At 42.7% G+C, this 17737-nt stretch overlaps 1 protein-coding gene across 1 annotated transcript; it reads left to right on the forward strand.

Moving 5' to 3' along the window:
* The first annotated feature begins 5373 nt into the window (after positions 1 to 5373).
* LOC310661208 (C-C chemokine receptor type 4-like) lies at positions 5374 to 10380 on the forward strand. The gene is made up of 2 exons (XM_083406965.1): positions 5374 to 5485; positions 8092 to 10380. Exon 2 carries the CDS (start codon positions 8106 to 8108, stop codon positions 9180 to 9182), a length of 1077 nt encoding a protein of 358 aa, XP_083263091.1. The 5' UTR covers positions 5374 to 5485; positions 8092 to 8105; the 3' UTR covers positions 9183 to 10380.
* Positions 10381 to 17737: the final 7357 nt, after the last annotated feature.

Consider the following 17737-nt stretch of genomic DNA (forward strand, 5'->3'; position numbering starts at 1 on the left):
CAGCTACATTCTGGAGAAGTGAAAAGTTTGCTCGTCATTTTGTTTTTCCTAATCAAATGTATTGCTCAGCTTGGGCATCCTTTATGTTTGCAACAATGCACTGGCAGATTGCATCTCATTAAAATTCCAGTGACATTTCTGCAGCATTCCATATTATGTAATTAAAATGTACATTTAATTTTTTTATGTACTTGGAGCATTGATATATTTATCATGGCCATATACACATTTCTGTTTACTCCGGCTCCTGTGCACTCCCACCTGGTGTTTGTAGTTGTGTACACATAACTTTAGACCACAGTCTATATCTACCCTGTTAGTTTCTAGAGAAATACTGCAGTTACATGCATTCCCACACCCCCATTCCCACCCCCACCCCCCAATCAGCTTCCATATGCTTTGAAAATGTTAACCACAATCACTTTGTGTCCTGTCTTAAATGTACACACCTCAGCTGAGGTATGTACATCTAAGACAGCCATTGCACATGTGCAGATGGCAACTTCATGGATAGGAATTGAGGAGAGCAGTGCTGCAGCAGGTATATGAACCTAGGGTTGTCATACGTCTGGAATTTCTCAGACGTAGCCGGAATTCGGCTGTCAGAAATAGCATCCGGGCAGAAAATTGGTAAAAATGCCTGGGGAAACCTGTGCGCATGGCAACCCATTTTGGAAGTGTTGGTTTTTTGGCGAATTTCCTAAAAAGTTGCTGAAAAACTTTAATTTTTTATGAGATTTGGCAAGAGAGAGAGAGAGAAAGAGAGAGAGAGAGAGAGAGAGAGAGAGAGAGAGAGAGAGAGAGAGAGAGAGATTCCTTCTCTCTCTTTGGTGTGCATAAAGGTAAAGGGACCCCTGACCATTAGGTCCAGTCGTGACTGACTCTGGGGTTGCGGTGCTCATCTCGCTTTATTGGCCGAGGGAGCCAGCATACAGCTTCCGGGTCATGTGGCCAGCATGACTAAGCCGCTTCTGGCGAACCAGAGCAGCGCACGGAAACGCCGTTTACCTTCCCGCCGGAGTGGTACCTATTTATCTACTTGCACTTTGACGTGCTTTCTAACTGCTAGGTTGGCAGGAGCAGGGACCGAGCAACGGGAGCTCACCCCGTCGCGGGGATTCGAACCGCGACCTTGTGATCGGCAAGTCCTAGGCTCTGTGGTTTAACCCACAGCGCCACCCACGCCCCTTGGTGTGCATTGCAATGTGCTAATGCAGCTTAAAACACAACAGGGGAGAATGAGCTCACTGTGTATTAAGCAACTAATATGTACATGGCCTAAATATAGAACTGTAATGGTTTGGAAGTAAATGAAAGAAAATAACTGGGGGTAGCTTGAGCTTCAGGTGTGATGCAAGTCTCCCATCTAGTGGACACAGCTCAAAGAGCTGCATTTGCTGTGTTAAGACTTTTGCTGCTAAGAGGAAGCCGCAATAACAGGAAGGACACCATCCTGCTCTTCTGCTGCTTGAAAACACCTTGTGGTTTTGTGGGTCTTTTGTGGGCCTCGGGATCTGTACAGCTTTGCAGAACGGGGATCGTGTTTTTCACAAGGTTTCTCCAGCTAAAGGGGCAGAAGAAGACATTCTGGAGCCTAGGCATGAATTGGCAGATTAGATCAGTATTTCTCACTTTGAGCTCCTTAGAGGAAAGGTGGGGTTGTTGTTGTTACGCTACGAATTGCGTGTTTCTCTACTGTAAGCTGCATTGCGATCTCTGGCATAGCTGTCAACTTACAGATTTGAAAATAAGGGACCAGCAGCCTTGAAAATAAGGGACCAGCAGCCTTGAAAATAAGGGACCTGCAGCCTCACCTGTTCCAGGCACTCCAGTCTTCCTGTCCTCCTGCAGTCTGGTCAAACTCATGCTGGGTAGCTTTGAGAACACCGTCCAACCAACTTTTTTTTTATTAGTATTTTCCACACAACAACACGAAAAATATCAAAAAAGAACAATACACAACACACAAAAACCAACATTCGAAAACTAAAGAAAGCAACAACAACTAAAAAACAAAACAGAAAATCCATATCTTACAAGTTAATACTATAAATACTAAAATAACAAGACATTGACTTCCACCAATCCCACAGCACCTCCTTTATCTCTCATTGTGTCTTCCTGTTTTCCTTATCATCTCTATCCTAACATCTAGATATAAATCCCTCTTTCTTATCCTTTCACGTCACAAGGTTATTCCATACTTAGCCAGATTTCTGTCCTGGAACCTTGACTTTTGAGGTATTCATTTAGGCACTCCCATTCTTTTTTTACTTCACTTTTTGGTTTAGCCAAATTGACAGACATAATAAGACAAAAACCAAAAAGTGAGGCATCGCAGAGTTTTTAAAAGAACCCATTCACATAGCATTTCAGTGTTCTATAGTTTCGTACGTGTGAAGTTGCTTGTCTTCTAAGAAAAATAACTCACCTCTCAGATCAGCCTCTATACCTGAGGAATGGAAAGCATCCAATGTAACACCATTTTTAAAAAGGGGGGGGGGGGGTTGGGGGATCCTGGAAATAGCAGGCCAGTTGGCTGAACATCTGTCCCAGGAAAACTGGTGGAAAATATTCTTAACAAAGCAAGCCCAAGACGTTTTGGCATCTGAGGCAAAACACAGAAGGGTGCTTCCCTCCAGCAAAGAAGAGGATAGTAAAGATCTCCATCATGGTGGGTTTTTGTGGAATAAAGACCAACAGGGGGTCTGATCTGGCTACCACGGAGCAGGAGCAGGAGTGGCCAGGGTGTTTGTTGGAGGCTGGATCTGCTGTCCCCATGCCTCCTGCTGCCCAAAGCAGTTGCCTTGTCTTGCCTTATGGGTAAGCAGGCCCTGGCTATTAAAGATAAAATAATTATGCATATTGAAGAACAACCGTTAATGAGACAGAGGCAGCTTGACTTCTGCAAGGGCTATTAGCGTTCTTTGAGGGTATCAGCAAACATACAGATACAAGAGATTGGTTTGGCACATAGTACTTGGTACCTCATCAAAGATTCCTGAGTAAGCTTAGCATCTGAGGAATAAGAGGAGAGGTCTTCTTGTGGATCAGGATTTGGTTAAGTTTCAGCAAGCAATGGGTAGCAATAAATGGACAGTTCTCCGAATGGAGAAGGCAGGAAGGGAATGTGTTGAAATTTCGAGCTCTCCTGTACCATCAAACTAAGTCCTTGGGGAAATCCATTGAAATTAATGAACCTATGAGAATCATAGAATTGCAGAGTTGGAAGGGACGCTGAGAGTCATCTAGTCCAACCCACTGCATTGCAGGAATCTCAACCGGATCATACATGATAAGTGGCCATCCAAGCTTTGTTTAAAAACCTCTAATGAAGGAGAGTCCAAAGAGAGTCCATTCCACTGTCAAGCAGCTCTTACTGCCACAAAATTCTTCCTGATGGTTAGTCAGAATCTCCTTTTTAACTTGAATTATTTGGAGCAGGAGAAAACAAGCTTGCTCCACCCTCCATGTGACAGCCCTTCAGATATTTGAAGATGGCTATTATATGTCCTCTTGGTCTCCTCTTTTCCAGGCTAAACATACCCAGATCCTTCAACCGTTCCTCATAAGGCTTGGTTTCCAAACCCTAAATCATCTTGGTTGCCCTCCTCTACACACATTCCAGCTTGCCAACATCCTTCTTAAACTGTGGTGCCCAGAATTGGACACAGTATTCCAGGTGTGGTCTGACTAAGGCAGAACAGAGAGGAACTATATTTTCCCTTGATTGGGATGCCATACTTCATGGCTATTAACGTCCAGTGATGTAGCGTGTTTTGCCAGCTCCCGGGGCCACATGGAGGGCTGTGTGTGAGGGAGGGTATCAGACCGAGTACACATGCGTATTCAACTGCTTAACGGTGTCCATGTCGCCCAGGAGATTGCAGCTGCAGAGATAAGAAAGGAAGAGTCGTTCTGTTGCCTGAAAAGGTCACTTCCTGGTTTGTATGTTGAAATTGTTTTGAATGGAGCCCAGCAATGGAATCGCTCAGCTGTATTGAGGTAGCACCGGGTGTTGAAGTTTTGTGCCCCTAACAATCTTGCGCCCAGGGCAACCTTACGTGTGGGCTCCCCCACACTATGCCACTGTTGACATCAAAGGATCTACTCTGAGTGGAAGTAGCATTGAATACCACCCACTTATGTCAGAATACTTGTGGTGGGAGGAGAGATAATTTTGGAAGCTTTGGTTGTGCCTTGCTCAGGGCTTCTGTTGCTCTCTGATACGAGTTGCACAATTCCCTGTTTAGTTTGAAAGAGATTCTTTAACAATATCATCATCAATGTCGTGGTAGGGTTAGAATTGCAGCCTCCCTGTGTGTTTCTCAGTTCCCCATTTACTCTGGAGATGTTGCCACCAATATCATAATCAATAATCATTGTAGTACTGCGATCTGTGTGCTTTGCTGAATGCTTTTATTGTTCCATCATTATCATCATCGGACAATAAAACACAGTGTTGTTGAATGAATGTTTTGTCAGCCTCTTCATCGTTATTATTTTGATGATCACAGCACATAAAGGTGAACGATGGAAATTAATGGCTCTAACTAGTCATTCATTTGTCAAACAAGCCAACAAACAACCAACCCTCAGAGAGAATTAAAGAATGAAATCATCAGTAAAAATTGTTTTAAAAAAAACCCAATTTTTTAAAAAACAATTCTTCGAAAGATAAAATCATCCATAAACTAAAAACAGATTAGTTGCATAATTAATTGGGGTCGTTAGAGGAAGCATCTTGAGCTCCGTGTCTGTTATGTGGTTTTTATTAGTTTTTACTAGTTTTATCAGCTTTTTATTAGCTTTTATCAGTTTTAGTATTTTATTGCTCGGTATCTTTTTCTTATAATCACAAGTTTAAGCTAAAAGTTTTAGAGAAAGCCCTGGAAAGTCTCGGGAAAAGCCTTAATTAGTTCCAGCTCGACTCAATCTACCAATTTTTTAAAAACCAATTCTTCGAAAGAGAAAATCATCCATAAACAAAAAACGGATTGAAACATGCTACATGTCTGGATAGGATTGTCTAAACAAAAATCTTTTCAGTAGGCACCCAAAGGAGTACAGTGAAGGCTGTGAACTATAAGGCATTTTCATTTGTTCAATTCAACTATTTCTGAATATATGCTAGAAGGAAATTTTAGGCAACAGGACTCATGGCATAGGTGCAGCCTATTGAACCCCTGTTTTCATTCCTCCTCCTGCCAATTTTAGAAAAGCAGTGCCTCCGCAGTGCTAAAGGGCTTGAAGAAGCAGGCTCAGAGGTGGGCGGTGATGCTTGCTATGACGACTAATTTTAAAAGGTCAGATTATAATTTAATCTTCACAAGAACCAGAAGCAATTACGTGGATCATTCCATGCCACTACACTTCCTCATTCGCTGACTTCTGTTTATCTCACGAAGTACACCACTTCCTTAGAGAACAGAAAGTACAGCACCCTCAGGCAAGACACTTCTCAGCATCTAAGAAAGGCAAAAAGGTATGTGTAAAATATGCCTCATATGTACTTTGACCATTGCTGGATGATTGCACCATTTTTATGCTGCTGCATTACTTAATTACTTAAAATTATACACATAATTGTATATAATAATGTGTGATGGAGCAAGGGGAGCTTGCAAATGTAAATATATTTACAGCAAGGGATATTTATGCTTTAATTGTATTAACTGAAATGTATGTAAATGGATCTTTATTTTTTGTTTGCGGCCTGATCCTATTCATGTTCCTTTGGAAATATGGGGGTTTTCAGTCCCATCCAATGCACGTCGACTGAGAAGTAAGCCCTACTGAGATCAGTCAGACTTATTTCTCCTGGTAGGCATGTCAAGGAATACAGCTAGGGATAGCATATAAATTTGATTCGGGATGCGTTTAAAGTCAAATCTGCCAAATCTGCGCTTTCCAAGACAATAGGTCAACTGAAAGAAGAGCTATCCCTCGAAAGTCACACTTATCTGAATTTTACAATGCAGTTTTCGGAGCAAACAAGGTTTACAAAAATGCCCATATGTGGGGCAGGTGTGTATAAAAAAGTGTTAGATTAGCAAAAACTGCTTGCAAAAATGTGCACATGAGTCAAAACTGCATACAAAAATGTTTATTAGGAGAAATTCAAACCCACAAATGGGTGGATTTTCATGGCCATTTTTTTTTTAAAAAAAAAAGCTACGGTAATTGATTTAAAATGTAGAGAAATGAGAAACTGAGAGTACTAAAAGTGGCAGATCTTTCTATCCCTAATTGCAGCCTTATTCATATGTAAGTGTGCACAGGGTAAGTGGACTAAACCTGAGAATTACATCCATTTCAGATACACAGTTCAGCATAGCAAAGCTCCTTTACAGAGCCACTTCCTCGAGGTTAACAACTACTTAATTTCTATGTACATTGGTCCTCTTTGTTCATAAAATAAAAGTGTGCATCCAAGGAAAAAGACAGTTAAGTCTACTCACTTGATAAGTGGGTGATTTGCAGTGGCGTAGCGTGGGGGGTGCAGGGGGGGGCGGCCGCACCGGGCACAACATCTGGGGGGCGCACTCGCACTCGCAGCTCTCTGCCCCTACCTGGCTCACTCACTCTCTCTCACTGTAGTGCTGGCTGTGCAAATCCGATCCGAGCTGCCGGGTCACCGCTCACTGTGGAGGGGGGGTGCCAGGCATGTGGTGCGGTGCGGAGAGCGAGCAAGGGACTATCTGGGGGAGGGACAGTGCAGCGGGGGGTGCAAATTACTTGCCTTGCCCCGGGTTAGGGGGCGCAAATTACTTGCCTTGCCCCGGGTGCTGACAACCCACACAACGCCACTGGTGATTTGTGAGTATCCACACAAAAAAAGCATTTGGAAAAATCTGCACATGGTAGCCGTAACCTCTGATGAACCATTTGTACTCACCTGGTCATGTGCGTAAACTGTCATGCATAGCAGTTGATTTTTAGCTTCTGGAAAAAACAGTGTTTTCCAAACACCCACAAACCCTGCATTTGGCAGTGGATGCACATGACGTCCTTTTCACAAGGAGGGGATTATCAGGCACAGATTTCCCCCATGCAGCGGGTGGACAGCTTCTGCTTCTGGTTTCTGAACTACACCTGTGGTAGCAGGTTGACATGCTTATAATATTAGTATGTGACAATGTCAATTTCCATGCCATTAAAAGTTTTGATCTGTAGAGTCCTGCATGTCAACCGTCTGCTACAGGCTTTGGAGAAATATTTATCAGACCCATTGACATCCTTACCATATGGTAATATGAAGAGGTCACTGCTGAGACCATGCCCTTACTGGTTTCATTGGCTATCTCCATCAGTTCTTAGCTTTATCTCTTTATTTCATAGAATGGATATATTGCTGGGTGGTAAAAACTGTGAGTACAGCAAGGTGAATTAATGACAGACATCAGACTGTTTCTCTGTCTGGCAGAACCCTTCAAAACAAAATTACGAGCCCTGAAACAAGCTCAAGTAGGAGCAGTTGGAAGAAGTCTGTGTGGGTTAGCCATTGCATATGCTCTATCTCTCAGTAAGATTCAGCACTAGAAATAGTTATGCTCTAGATATTTATGAAAGAGGTGAAAAGTTCCTGAAAATAATCGCCAAACCTATAAAGCAACGAGAAAGCATAAGATTAAGAAAGATAAGCCAAAATTTCTTAGCCCCTCTTTGGTCAAAAACTGGCCATTGCACAAAAAGACATTTATCTATTGCCAAGTTTCTATTGTTTTATTTAAAAGAAATATTTTTAAAAAATCTAAATTCTTTTTCAGAAATCCTTAGAAATCCCTGGCAATCAGCTCTCTGTGGAGCTGTAGGCTTCTCACTCCTGCATTCTCATTCTGTTTTTTAAATCTTTGCTCAAAATAATCTTTAGCAAGTTTATTCAGAAGTAAATTCCACTTTCCATGGGATTACCTCTCAGATAGGTGTGCACAGGATGGCTTTAGCCATAACCCCATTTATTTAGCAGTAAGCCCCATTGCATTCAATAAGGTTATATTTCTGAACAGACAAGGATTGTGCTGTACGTTATCCTGGGTGGATGGGGGGGGGGGACCTTTCAATTTTGACTCACTTCATCCTTCTATTTAGGTTCCAAAAAGAAAATGACCTCTACTGACGAAGCATTGGCTGCCACAGGGTGGGACGCATCATTTTCCACCTATGATAGCTACGAGGATGATCCTGAACCATGCAGAAAAGATGAAGTGAGGCATTTTGAGTCCTGGTTCCTTCCCACGTTTTTCTCACTCGTGTTCCTGCTTGGCTTGGCAGGGAACGCCCTCGTTGTCTTGGTCCTGTTCAAATACAAGAGGCTCAGGAGCATGACAGATATTTACCTGCTCAACCTGGCCATCTCTGACCTTCTTTTCGTCTTTGCTCTTCCCTTCTGGTCGTATTTTGTGGCTGACAGGTGGGTGTTTGGAGACGGCTTGTGTAAATTTGTCTCTTGGGTGTACAAGATTGGATTTTTCAGCGGGATCTTCTTCATCATGCTCATGAGCATCGACCGGTATCTCGCCATTGTTCACGTCGTGTTTGCCTTGAAAGCGAGAACCGTCAGCTACGGCAGCCTTGCCAGTGTTGTTGTGTGGCTAGTGGCCATCACGGCGTCTGTCCCAGAGCTGATATTTAGCAAGTCTGTTAGCTACTATAACTACACCGTGTGCAGGGCAGAATATCCTAGGAACGACACAACTTGGAAACTTTTCACCTCCTTGGAGATCAACATTTTAGGCCTTCTGATGCCATTCATTGTCATGTTATTTTGCTACACAAGGATAGTCATGACCTTGCTCCACTGCAGAAATGAAAAGAAGAAGAAGGCTGTAAAGATGATATTTGCTGTTATGATTGTGTTTTTTGTGTTTTGGACCCCTTATAGCGTTGTAGAATTCCTACAAAGTTTGGCTGAAGTGGGCATTTTTGAAGGATGCCTGACCAGCAAAAACTTGGACTACGCAGCTCAGGTGACTCAAACTCTAGCATTTTTCCATTGCTGTCTCAATCCTGTTATCTACTTCTTCATGGGACAGAAGTTCAAGAAGTACATCAGATTGTTCTTTAAGAAGTGTGTCTTCTCGAAAATATTTTGCAAATCTTGTGGACGCCCCGATACATTCACCTCTGAGTCATCAGGCTCAATCTACACTCAGTCCACAAGTGATGAAGAGCCCCTCTGAAAAGCCTGAGGTTGTCTCGTGTGAGATCAGGCCAAAATGTGATGCTATCTCAGGTATCAGAACAATTGTGAGTTTGTTTTGCCCGGACCCAGAGGCTGTGTGATGACAAATAACCACATCGTAATCGTAAAGCTTTGGACATGGAAAAGAAAAAGGAGGAAGCCATCTTGGGAACAAGAATTCTCATTTTACTCCATTTCAGTTCTGCAGTCAACTTAAGCACCTGAGCATTAGGGATAGGCAAATTTCTCAATATCTGTTTATTGTTTTTCCTATCTCAAGTCTACTTCTCCAGGTTTCCACAGTGTTCTGACTAACGCCTTGGAAGAAAGTACTTGTGAAAATTCATCAGGATTTTGGCATGAATTTTCCCCAGTACCCAATTGTTGAATTCAATTTTTATACACATTCTTGGCTGGGGAACCGTGTTGCAAAATTCAAAAAAGGGCAAATTTCAAGAGATGGTGGTGTTTCAGTTGACATATTGTTTCGGAAAGTGCAAATTCTTCAAACTCGCCTTTAAATGCAAACTGAATCACATTTCTCTGCCATCCCTTTTCATCATCTTATGAGTCATCACATGAGATCTACTTCCCAAGTCCTTTTTGGGCTTCCACCCACCTCCTTTCAGTGAGAGGATCACTTTAAACCACTCATAGTTTATTCTTTTTCTAAAAAAACACACACCACCTGTTAGAGTCATGTTAAGCTGTAAGGCAATTCTGAGAATGTACATCTCAAAATTGCCTTACAGTTTAACATGACTCTAACAGGTTGTGTTTTTTATTATTATTATGTTATTAGCTATAATACTTCTAAATGTGATCTGAACTGATCTGTATCTCCGGTCTGGCTGTATAATATAAAGTTATTTTATTTGCCCATGTTGGCTCTGTAAACTGTCAACTTATTCATACCTCTCAACTGCCCAAAATATGAACTGCATTCTTTTGCATAGGTATGTGGTTAAATGCAAGTCCGTGGGAACATAGGACTCACTAGGTATTGCCGCTGTTTCCAGGTTAGAATGTCTCCCTATTAATATAGGGCCATCTACATGATGTACTCCCCTGTTGTCCCTGACCTGTCCCCCTTGGTGTGGATGGGTGTGTTGGCTATTTTGGACTTTTATTGAAGTTATTTCAAGAAATTAAGGGATACAGAGAAAAAAAGAGGGAAAAGTGAGAGGGAAAACAACAACAACAACGATACATATAAAAGTGAAAGTATGCACACACACACTCTCTCTGAGAGATATTCCCATACATTCTTGCATAAATTGTCCCAGTGCTTGTGTAAATGTTAAGAGCCTACTACATTTTGTATAAACTCATTCCAAATATCCATTCATGAATTTGGAAAGTTGTAGTCCCTTGCATATTGTCAGTTCATTGACTGAAGGGTATCATACCTTTATTTTTTTCCAAATCCTCTTTATCAATCTCTTGGCCACCATTAGGGCATGAAAAATCCATTTCCGTTGTCCCGTTGATAATTTCCACACTGCAGGTATATGCTGTATTTTTCTGTGTATAAGATGCCCCCATGTATAAGACGCCCCCTATTTTGGGGGACTTGCCAGAGCCAACAGCAGCTGGCAATTGCATGCCCAATTGACGGCAGCCAATCCACAGCAGCCCTTGCCGCAGCAACCAATCACCCACCAAATCGCCAGACAAGCTCCTGCTCACGGCTGCAACCAATCACCAGTCCCCCCTATGCACTATCCGTGTATAAGACGACCCCCGTTTTTTAACATTATTTTAGAGTAAAAAAACCCTCGTCTTATGCACGGAAAAGTATGGTAGTTCAATAAGATATTCTCCAATGAAAAATTTAACTTTTTCTGCATAGTCATAGTTACACAGTCCAGCACTTTCTTCCAAAACTTAGAAGAAGAAGAAGAAGAAGAAGAAGAAGAAGAAGAAGAGGAGGAGGAGGAGTTTGGATCTGATATCCCACTTTATCACTACCTGGAGAAGTCTCAAAGCGGCTAACATTCTCCTTTCCCTTCCTCCCCCACAACAAACACTCTGTGAGGTGAGTGGGGCTGAGAGACTTCAAAGAAGTGTGACTAGCCCAAGGTTCCCCAACAGCTGCATGTGGAGGAGCGGAGACGCGAACCCGGTTCCCCAGATTACGAGACTACCGCTCTTAACCACTGCTCCACACATAGAACACTGTGCGGACATATGTTTCAAAGAGCCATTGTCCTTGCCAAGGATTAGGAAACCCTCCATTTAAAGGGGACAAGGTCTGGGATAACACTGGAATGGGGGTGATGTCATGTGGACACCCCTATATTAAGGAGGAGATAAGCCAGTGGAAATCCACATTTTGCTCTGGTGTGGACATGTCCATAGAAATAACCTTAGAACTGGTACAAGGTCCTCTCTCTATGGACGCAGTTTGGCTCTGCACACAAAGACTTTCTTGCATACATAGCTGATCTTTCTCTTCCTCCACCACCACCCAGATTGCCTTTTCAGAAACCGAAATAAGAAATCTTGATTGTTTGTGTTCACTTTAAAACAAATATTATTAATAAACAGCTAAGCATATTTAGTGATTTCCTCATAGCCAGCATTCCTGTCATTCGACAGAAATGTTTGTTTTAACCTATGAACTGATATCAAAAGAAAAGTATAAGTTGAATGAACATCTATTCACAAACGTTTGTGTTTCTGCCTACTTATAATTGCCATCTTTCTTTCTTTTTTAAAATAATTTTTATTAACAGGCCAATCACATCACATTATTCAAATCATATTAGTTCCAAATTATACAGCCAAATTTTAAATTTTTTTTTGGGGGGGGGAGCCATACATCAAGCTCCACACGAGTCCAAAGTTCCGGATAACTCCAGGCATCACTTATTTTGCTGCTTTAATTAGACAGTTCCATCCAGTTCGATTCGGATAGTCCTTTATTACTTTCTTTCTCTTCTTGTTGTTTTCATATATTCCTTTCTTTGCGATCTCTGATGATTTTCACAAACAGGTTGAAAATTTGGCTAATTGCCATCTTTCTTAAGTAAACGCTTTGAAAAAGTTAGATTTATGGATGAATTTGTCCAGACTTTGTGCAAGAATAATGGGAAATGAGTTACAAACACCTTGAACTAAGTGACTGGCATAGTTTTTTGTTTCGTGAGAAGGAAGGGCATTGGGTGAGTGGAATGAGAGCAATTGATGTTGATGAAAAGCTGGAGCTAAGGCGGTATACACTTGTATAAGAAACCCCTATGAACCCCATGTAGGATGTGTGGGGAACGTTTGGTCTTCCCGATGTTGTTGGACTCCCACCAACTCATGCCCTTGGTCATGCTTGCTGGGGCAGATGGGAAGCGTAGTTTAGCAACATCTGGAGGGCCAACCGTTCCTAACATCTGGTGTAAAAATAAGCTACAGGTTTAAGCTTTTTTAAAAAACAAAATTATAAATAACTGACTTGTACTAAAACTTTGTGCCTAGGGCTTGCTGATCGAAAGGTCAGCGGTTCAAATCCCTGCGGCGGGGTGCGCTCCCGCTGTTCGGTCCCAGCACCTGCCAACCTAGCAGTTCGAAAGCACTCTCGGGTGCAAGTAGATAAATAGGGACCGCTTACTAGCGGGAAGGTAAACGGCGTTTCCGTGTGCGGCTCTGGCTCGCCAGAGCAGCGATGTCACGCTGGCCACGTGACCCGGAAGTGTCTGCGGACAGCGCTGGCCCCTGGCCTCTTGAGTGAGATGGGCGCACAACCCTAGAGTCTGTCAAGACTGGCCCGTACGGGCAGGGGTACCTTTACCTTTTTACTAAAACTTTGAACTAAATTATACTGACTTTCAACTAACTTGTACAAAAAATAAAGTACACTGACTGCAACGTCTCTCTCTTTTTAAATTTTTTTATTCAAAATTAAAACAAAACATATTATCCAAAAACATATCATCTGTATTCCCCCCCATTTTTCCTCCCTCCCCCCACCCTCCCACACAAAACCCGCTCACCCCCACCTCCCGACTTTCCTCACTTCCAGTATTTGGTTTCTCTGAGAATGCTGTTTTCTGCATGTTACAAAGTTGTATAGATCCTCAAACTATTTAGGTGATTATTATCAATAAAAAGTTTGTGAATGTTTATTCAAAGCCAGCCAAGGAGTCCAGTTCGCTTTGTTGCATCTTCAAATACTTTGTAAAGGGTTCCCATTGATCCTTAAAGTCACAGTTATCCTTGTCCCGTAGCTTATATATCAGTTTTGCCAGTTCTACATAGTCCATCAGTTTTTCTTGCCATGATTCTTTATGCAACTTCTTATACATAGACATCCTGAAGAAGTGTGCATGCACACGAAAGCTTATACCAAGAACAAACTTAGTTGGGCTCTAAGGTGCTACTGGACATTTTTTTAAAAAAATTAAATATATTTCGACTGCATCAGACCAACACGGCTATCTATCTGAATCTATAGGCATCTTATGTTTACCTTCTTTGCTTTCTCCAAACCCTAATGTTTGTAGCTTCTTGATGGGTATAACATTCAATACCCTTGGACGTGGGTGGCGCTGTGGTCTAAACCACTGAGCCTCTTGGGCTTGCCAATCAGAAGGTCGGCGGTTCGAATCCAGTCAAAGGCGACTATGGGATTGCAGTGCTCATCTCGCTTTTTAGGCCAAGGGAGCCAGTGTTTGTTCACAGACAGCTTTCCAGGCCATGTGGCCAGCATGACCAAACAGCTTCTTGCACAATGGAGGACCATGATGGAAACCAGAGTGCATGGAAACACCTTTTACCTTCCTGCGGCAGTGCTACCTATTTATCTACTTGCACTGGCACGCTTTTGAACTGCAAGGTTGGCAGGAGCTGGGACAGAGCAAAGGGAGCTCACTCCATCGCAGGGATTCAAACCTTCTGATCAGCAAGCCCAAGAGGCTTGGTGGTTTAGACCACAGTGCCACCCGTGTACTAGTTCCATTAGTACCATGCGATGCAAAGGAAAATCAGTTAAGGAAATCAATATGAAGGGATATGATAGTTGTGCTATCCCATGTATCAAATCTTTTAAACAAGAGTATCTGTCGGGGACTGGGCTGAGGAGGAGGAGGCTGGAGAGGGGGGGTGATGTCAGGGACTGCACAGAGGAGGAATGGTGGAGACCACTTCCCCATCCTGACTCTTCCAGGGAAGAGGACGAGGAAGACAGTGTAGATTTACAACAGGGGTTTGAAGGAGGTCACAGCTCAGAAACAGATGAAGGGGAAAGTTGGGAAATCATGGGAGAGTGGGAGCCGCAGCTGGCTGACACGTCATTCCAGACCCACCCTCTCCCAGAACCCGGCGAGCCTTAAAAGTAGGAGAGCAAAGAGCTTGAAGACAAAAGGCAGTTGGTGGCACCCATAGAGGAGGTGATGAGAATGATGAATGAGGAAGTGGGAGAGACAGCGGGTGGAAATTCACTCAGGACAACACTATTATCCAAGAGGCTGGGTTCTATAGTCTCTCTCTGTGACTTTGAAATAAGAAAAAACGGTAAGGAACTTTTCCTTGTCTTTATAACTTTCCTGGGCAACCAACTGGGAACCGCCGACAGCTTCCTGACAGTATCTCAACCGACATCACTTGTGGTCTTACCAATGTAAGATAGACAGAACTAGACACACTAACATTATTCGAGAAATACATCAGCATAATTATACTAACAACCAGTGGCGTTTATTTGGTTTCTTCGAGAGCAGGCAACGCCTTGCTAGTGAAAGACGTGTTTTGAGTCAGAGAAGCAACAGCCATCAAACATTTTCTGTAAAAGTGGGCTGGCTGAGTAATTCAGGTTACAGTTTAGGAAGGAGGGGAGGTTGTCTGGTTTGTCTAGACTAGTGGAAGAGAGAAGGAATGACTTCTCTAGTGGGGCATCCCCTTTTGGGACAGCGTTTCAATCTTGCTGGAATGTTGGGTTTATAATCTAAACATTTTGTATGTTATACAATCTGGAGTTTATTTTCATCAGGCATAGGCAAACTCTGGCCCTCCAAATGTTTGGGACTACAATTCCCATCATCCCTGACCACTGGTCTTGTTAGCTAGGGATGATGGGAATTGTAGTCCCAAACATCTGGAGGGCTGGAGTTTGCCTATGCCTCATTTTCATTATTTGAAATTTGGATACAGATGGGCTAGAAAGCTAAATTAAAACTATGTACTTTCAGTTGCCATGAATCAACGTATACTGGTTTTCAGTAAAACTTCATTGTAATGTCTGTGTACTGGGGAAAGTCAATGAACACTATTCAGAGCTTGTTTATTTAAAATAACACATAGGGCCAGTTTTGCTGTAGGATTTGCTGTATGCTCATATCATTAACAATGATGAACAGATATTGGCAACACTCAACCATTACAAGCAGCTTTCAGAGAAACCTTCCTGTTATTGAATTAACATATAGCTAGTTTGGGAGGAAGCAACATTTTGTACCTTACCAAGAAATCATTTTCATGGTGGTGTCAGGAGTAGGATTCCTTGTACATATCTCATGAATGTAGTAGAAACAAGGTTTTTAATGACTAGTTCCTGGGCAAAGTTCTTGAGTGCGTGGTCATAGTCTTTCTTGGATGAAACTGATTTTCTAGATTCATTTCACGCTTTAGGCTTGGCTTTGACATGGAAACTGCCTATATGGTGGCCTTCTTGAGAGAGACAGGAGATGTGTGTCCCTATTAATTTTCATTGTTCTCTCAATGGCTTCCAATACCATTGACCACTGTATTCTTCTGGAGTAGCTGTCCAAGTTGGGCGCTTACAGTACAGCTTAGCCATAGTTCCAGTCCAACTTGGATGATCGTCTTCAGAGGAACTGCGCCTGAGGAGTGTTATTCGGCCCTCAAGAGCCTTCAGTATGGGGTGCCCCAGTGTTTTAGTTTATCTCCCATGCTGTTTAACATCGACAGTACATGACAACTATGAGCGGAGTTGTTGTTGTTGTTAACAAATGTCAGCATTGTTTTTTCTCCAAACATACCAGCTTTGCCTCCAATAGCTTTGACAACCATTCCTCCATACTGAGCAACAATAAAACTTTCCATCTTTGTCCACAGAATAGTCTCTCTGTCATGATCATACGTCGAGACACTATTCCACAGTTCTTTTCTTGTTATGCATTCATTAATTTGCCGTAGTTCCGTATCTTCAGATCCCATTTCCTGTTGTATTTGACGTGGCTTTCCATCTTGATTTTGTGGGAGAAATCCCTACCATTTACGCTTCTTCCATTCTTTTTTTTTCGAGAAAAGCGCCAGAAGTTTGATAACTTTCCCCTCTAAATTCACTCCAAATTGTACACAGAGTCCTTTCTCTCTCAACTCTATCTCTGCCAGCTCAGGATGCCACACCATCGCTCCATCGTTGGCTTCATTCCACTCCTCCCACATCACAAGCCAATTTCTCTAATACTCCACCCCGTCCAATTTACTTCCACACCTCACCTCACCAACCAGCTCCTAACTGTGCCCCTCTCACTCTGTTGCTCTCCAACTGTCTCTCCTGGACAGTTAACTGACCAGCTGATAGGAACTTCCAGCCTATCAGATTCAAATTTGCCTGATCCAAGCCCCGCCTATTAAATCTTAAAGCAGTCCTGCTCTCTCTTTCTCTTCCAGAACCTGCCACCTAAACAGGCCTGTAACTATTGTAACAATACGGGTATCAAGCGTATAGGCATAATTGTGGAAAGCTTGGATGACACTTGGAAAGATACCACATGACCCAACTGTCCAAAGCTGGTGCTTAGCGGGCTTTGCCCCCCATGCAAGGTGGAGAGCTTTTAAAGGCTCTTGCTTTGCTTGCTAGGCTCTGGGAACATCGCACAAGGGTTTCTCACAAGGTGTCAGACAGTCCTTCTTGTGGGTTTTCCCTGCTTTCCTGCCCCTTTTTATTTTTAAATTTTCCTGCCATCCACATAAAGCTGTGATCAAGTGTGTAAAACTGGTGTAAAATGAAATCTACCTGGCTTTTCTTCCCCAGCTGGAACTCACTGGAACTCAGTTCTGGCACCTCTCAGGTGGGTGCCACTGCCATTAGAGAACAAGGAAGGTGTTCATGGTGAGTTCTGGCACCTCTTTTTCTAGAAAAATAGCACTGGTGAAGTTACTAATGTCCCTCTATCCCACTGATTTCTTCTTTTCTGCAGTTCCACAAAGCTAATGGTGCAACACAGAATGGTTGTACATGAAACTCTTTGTAGCCAGATATATATATATATTTTAAAGGTACCACATGGGAGTATTTCTGGCACATACCGTTCCACTGCTGAGGACTACTCTAATGCTGACCAAGAGAACGGATTTCTAGCTCTGTGTAGCAAATGTGCCTTCAGACAAATGAGGTTATTCTAGGGTTATCGTGAACCCACCCAACTTCACTGAAAATGGCACTTTTCCCTGTGCAGTATTCAAATACAGGGGTGGGGATGTACGCATGAGTTGGCAGCCTCACAAGCTTGTCTACAGCTGCTACAATAACCGAGGAACCTGATTAGGACTCCTACTCCCCACTTATCTAGGAGTAAACCACACTGAATTAAATAG

Source organism: Podarcis tiliguerta (genome assembly GCF_965153285.1).
Source record: "Podarcis tiliguerta genome assembly, chromosome: 12".
NCBI classification, from domain to species: Eukaryota; Metazoa; Chordata; class Lepidosauria; order Squamata; family Lacertidae; genus Podarcis; species Podarcis tiliguerta.

Bases quoted from the DNA above. Each gene is read 5' to 3' on its own strand.
- LOC310661208 (XM_083406965.1), top strand. From the start codon at position 8,106: ATGACCTCTACTGACGAAGCATTGGCTGCCACAGGGTGGGACGCATCA.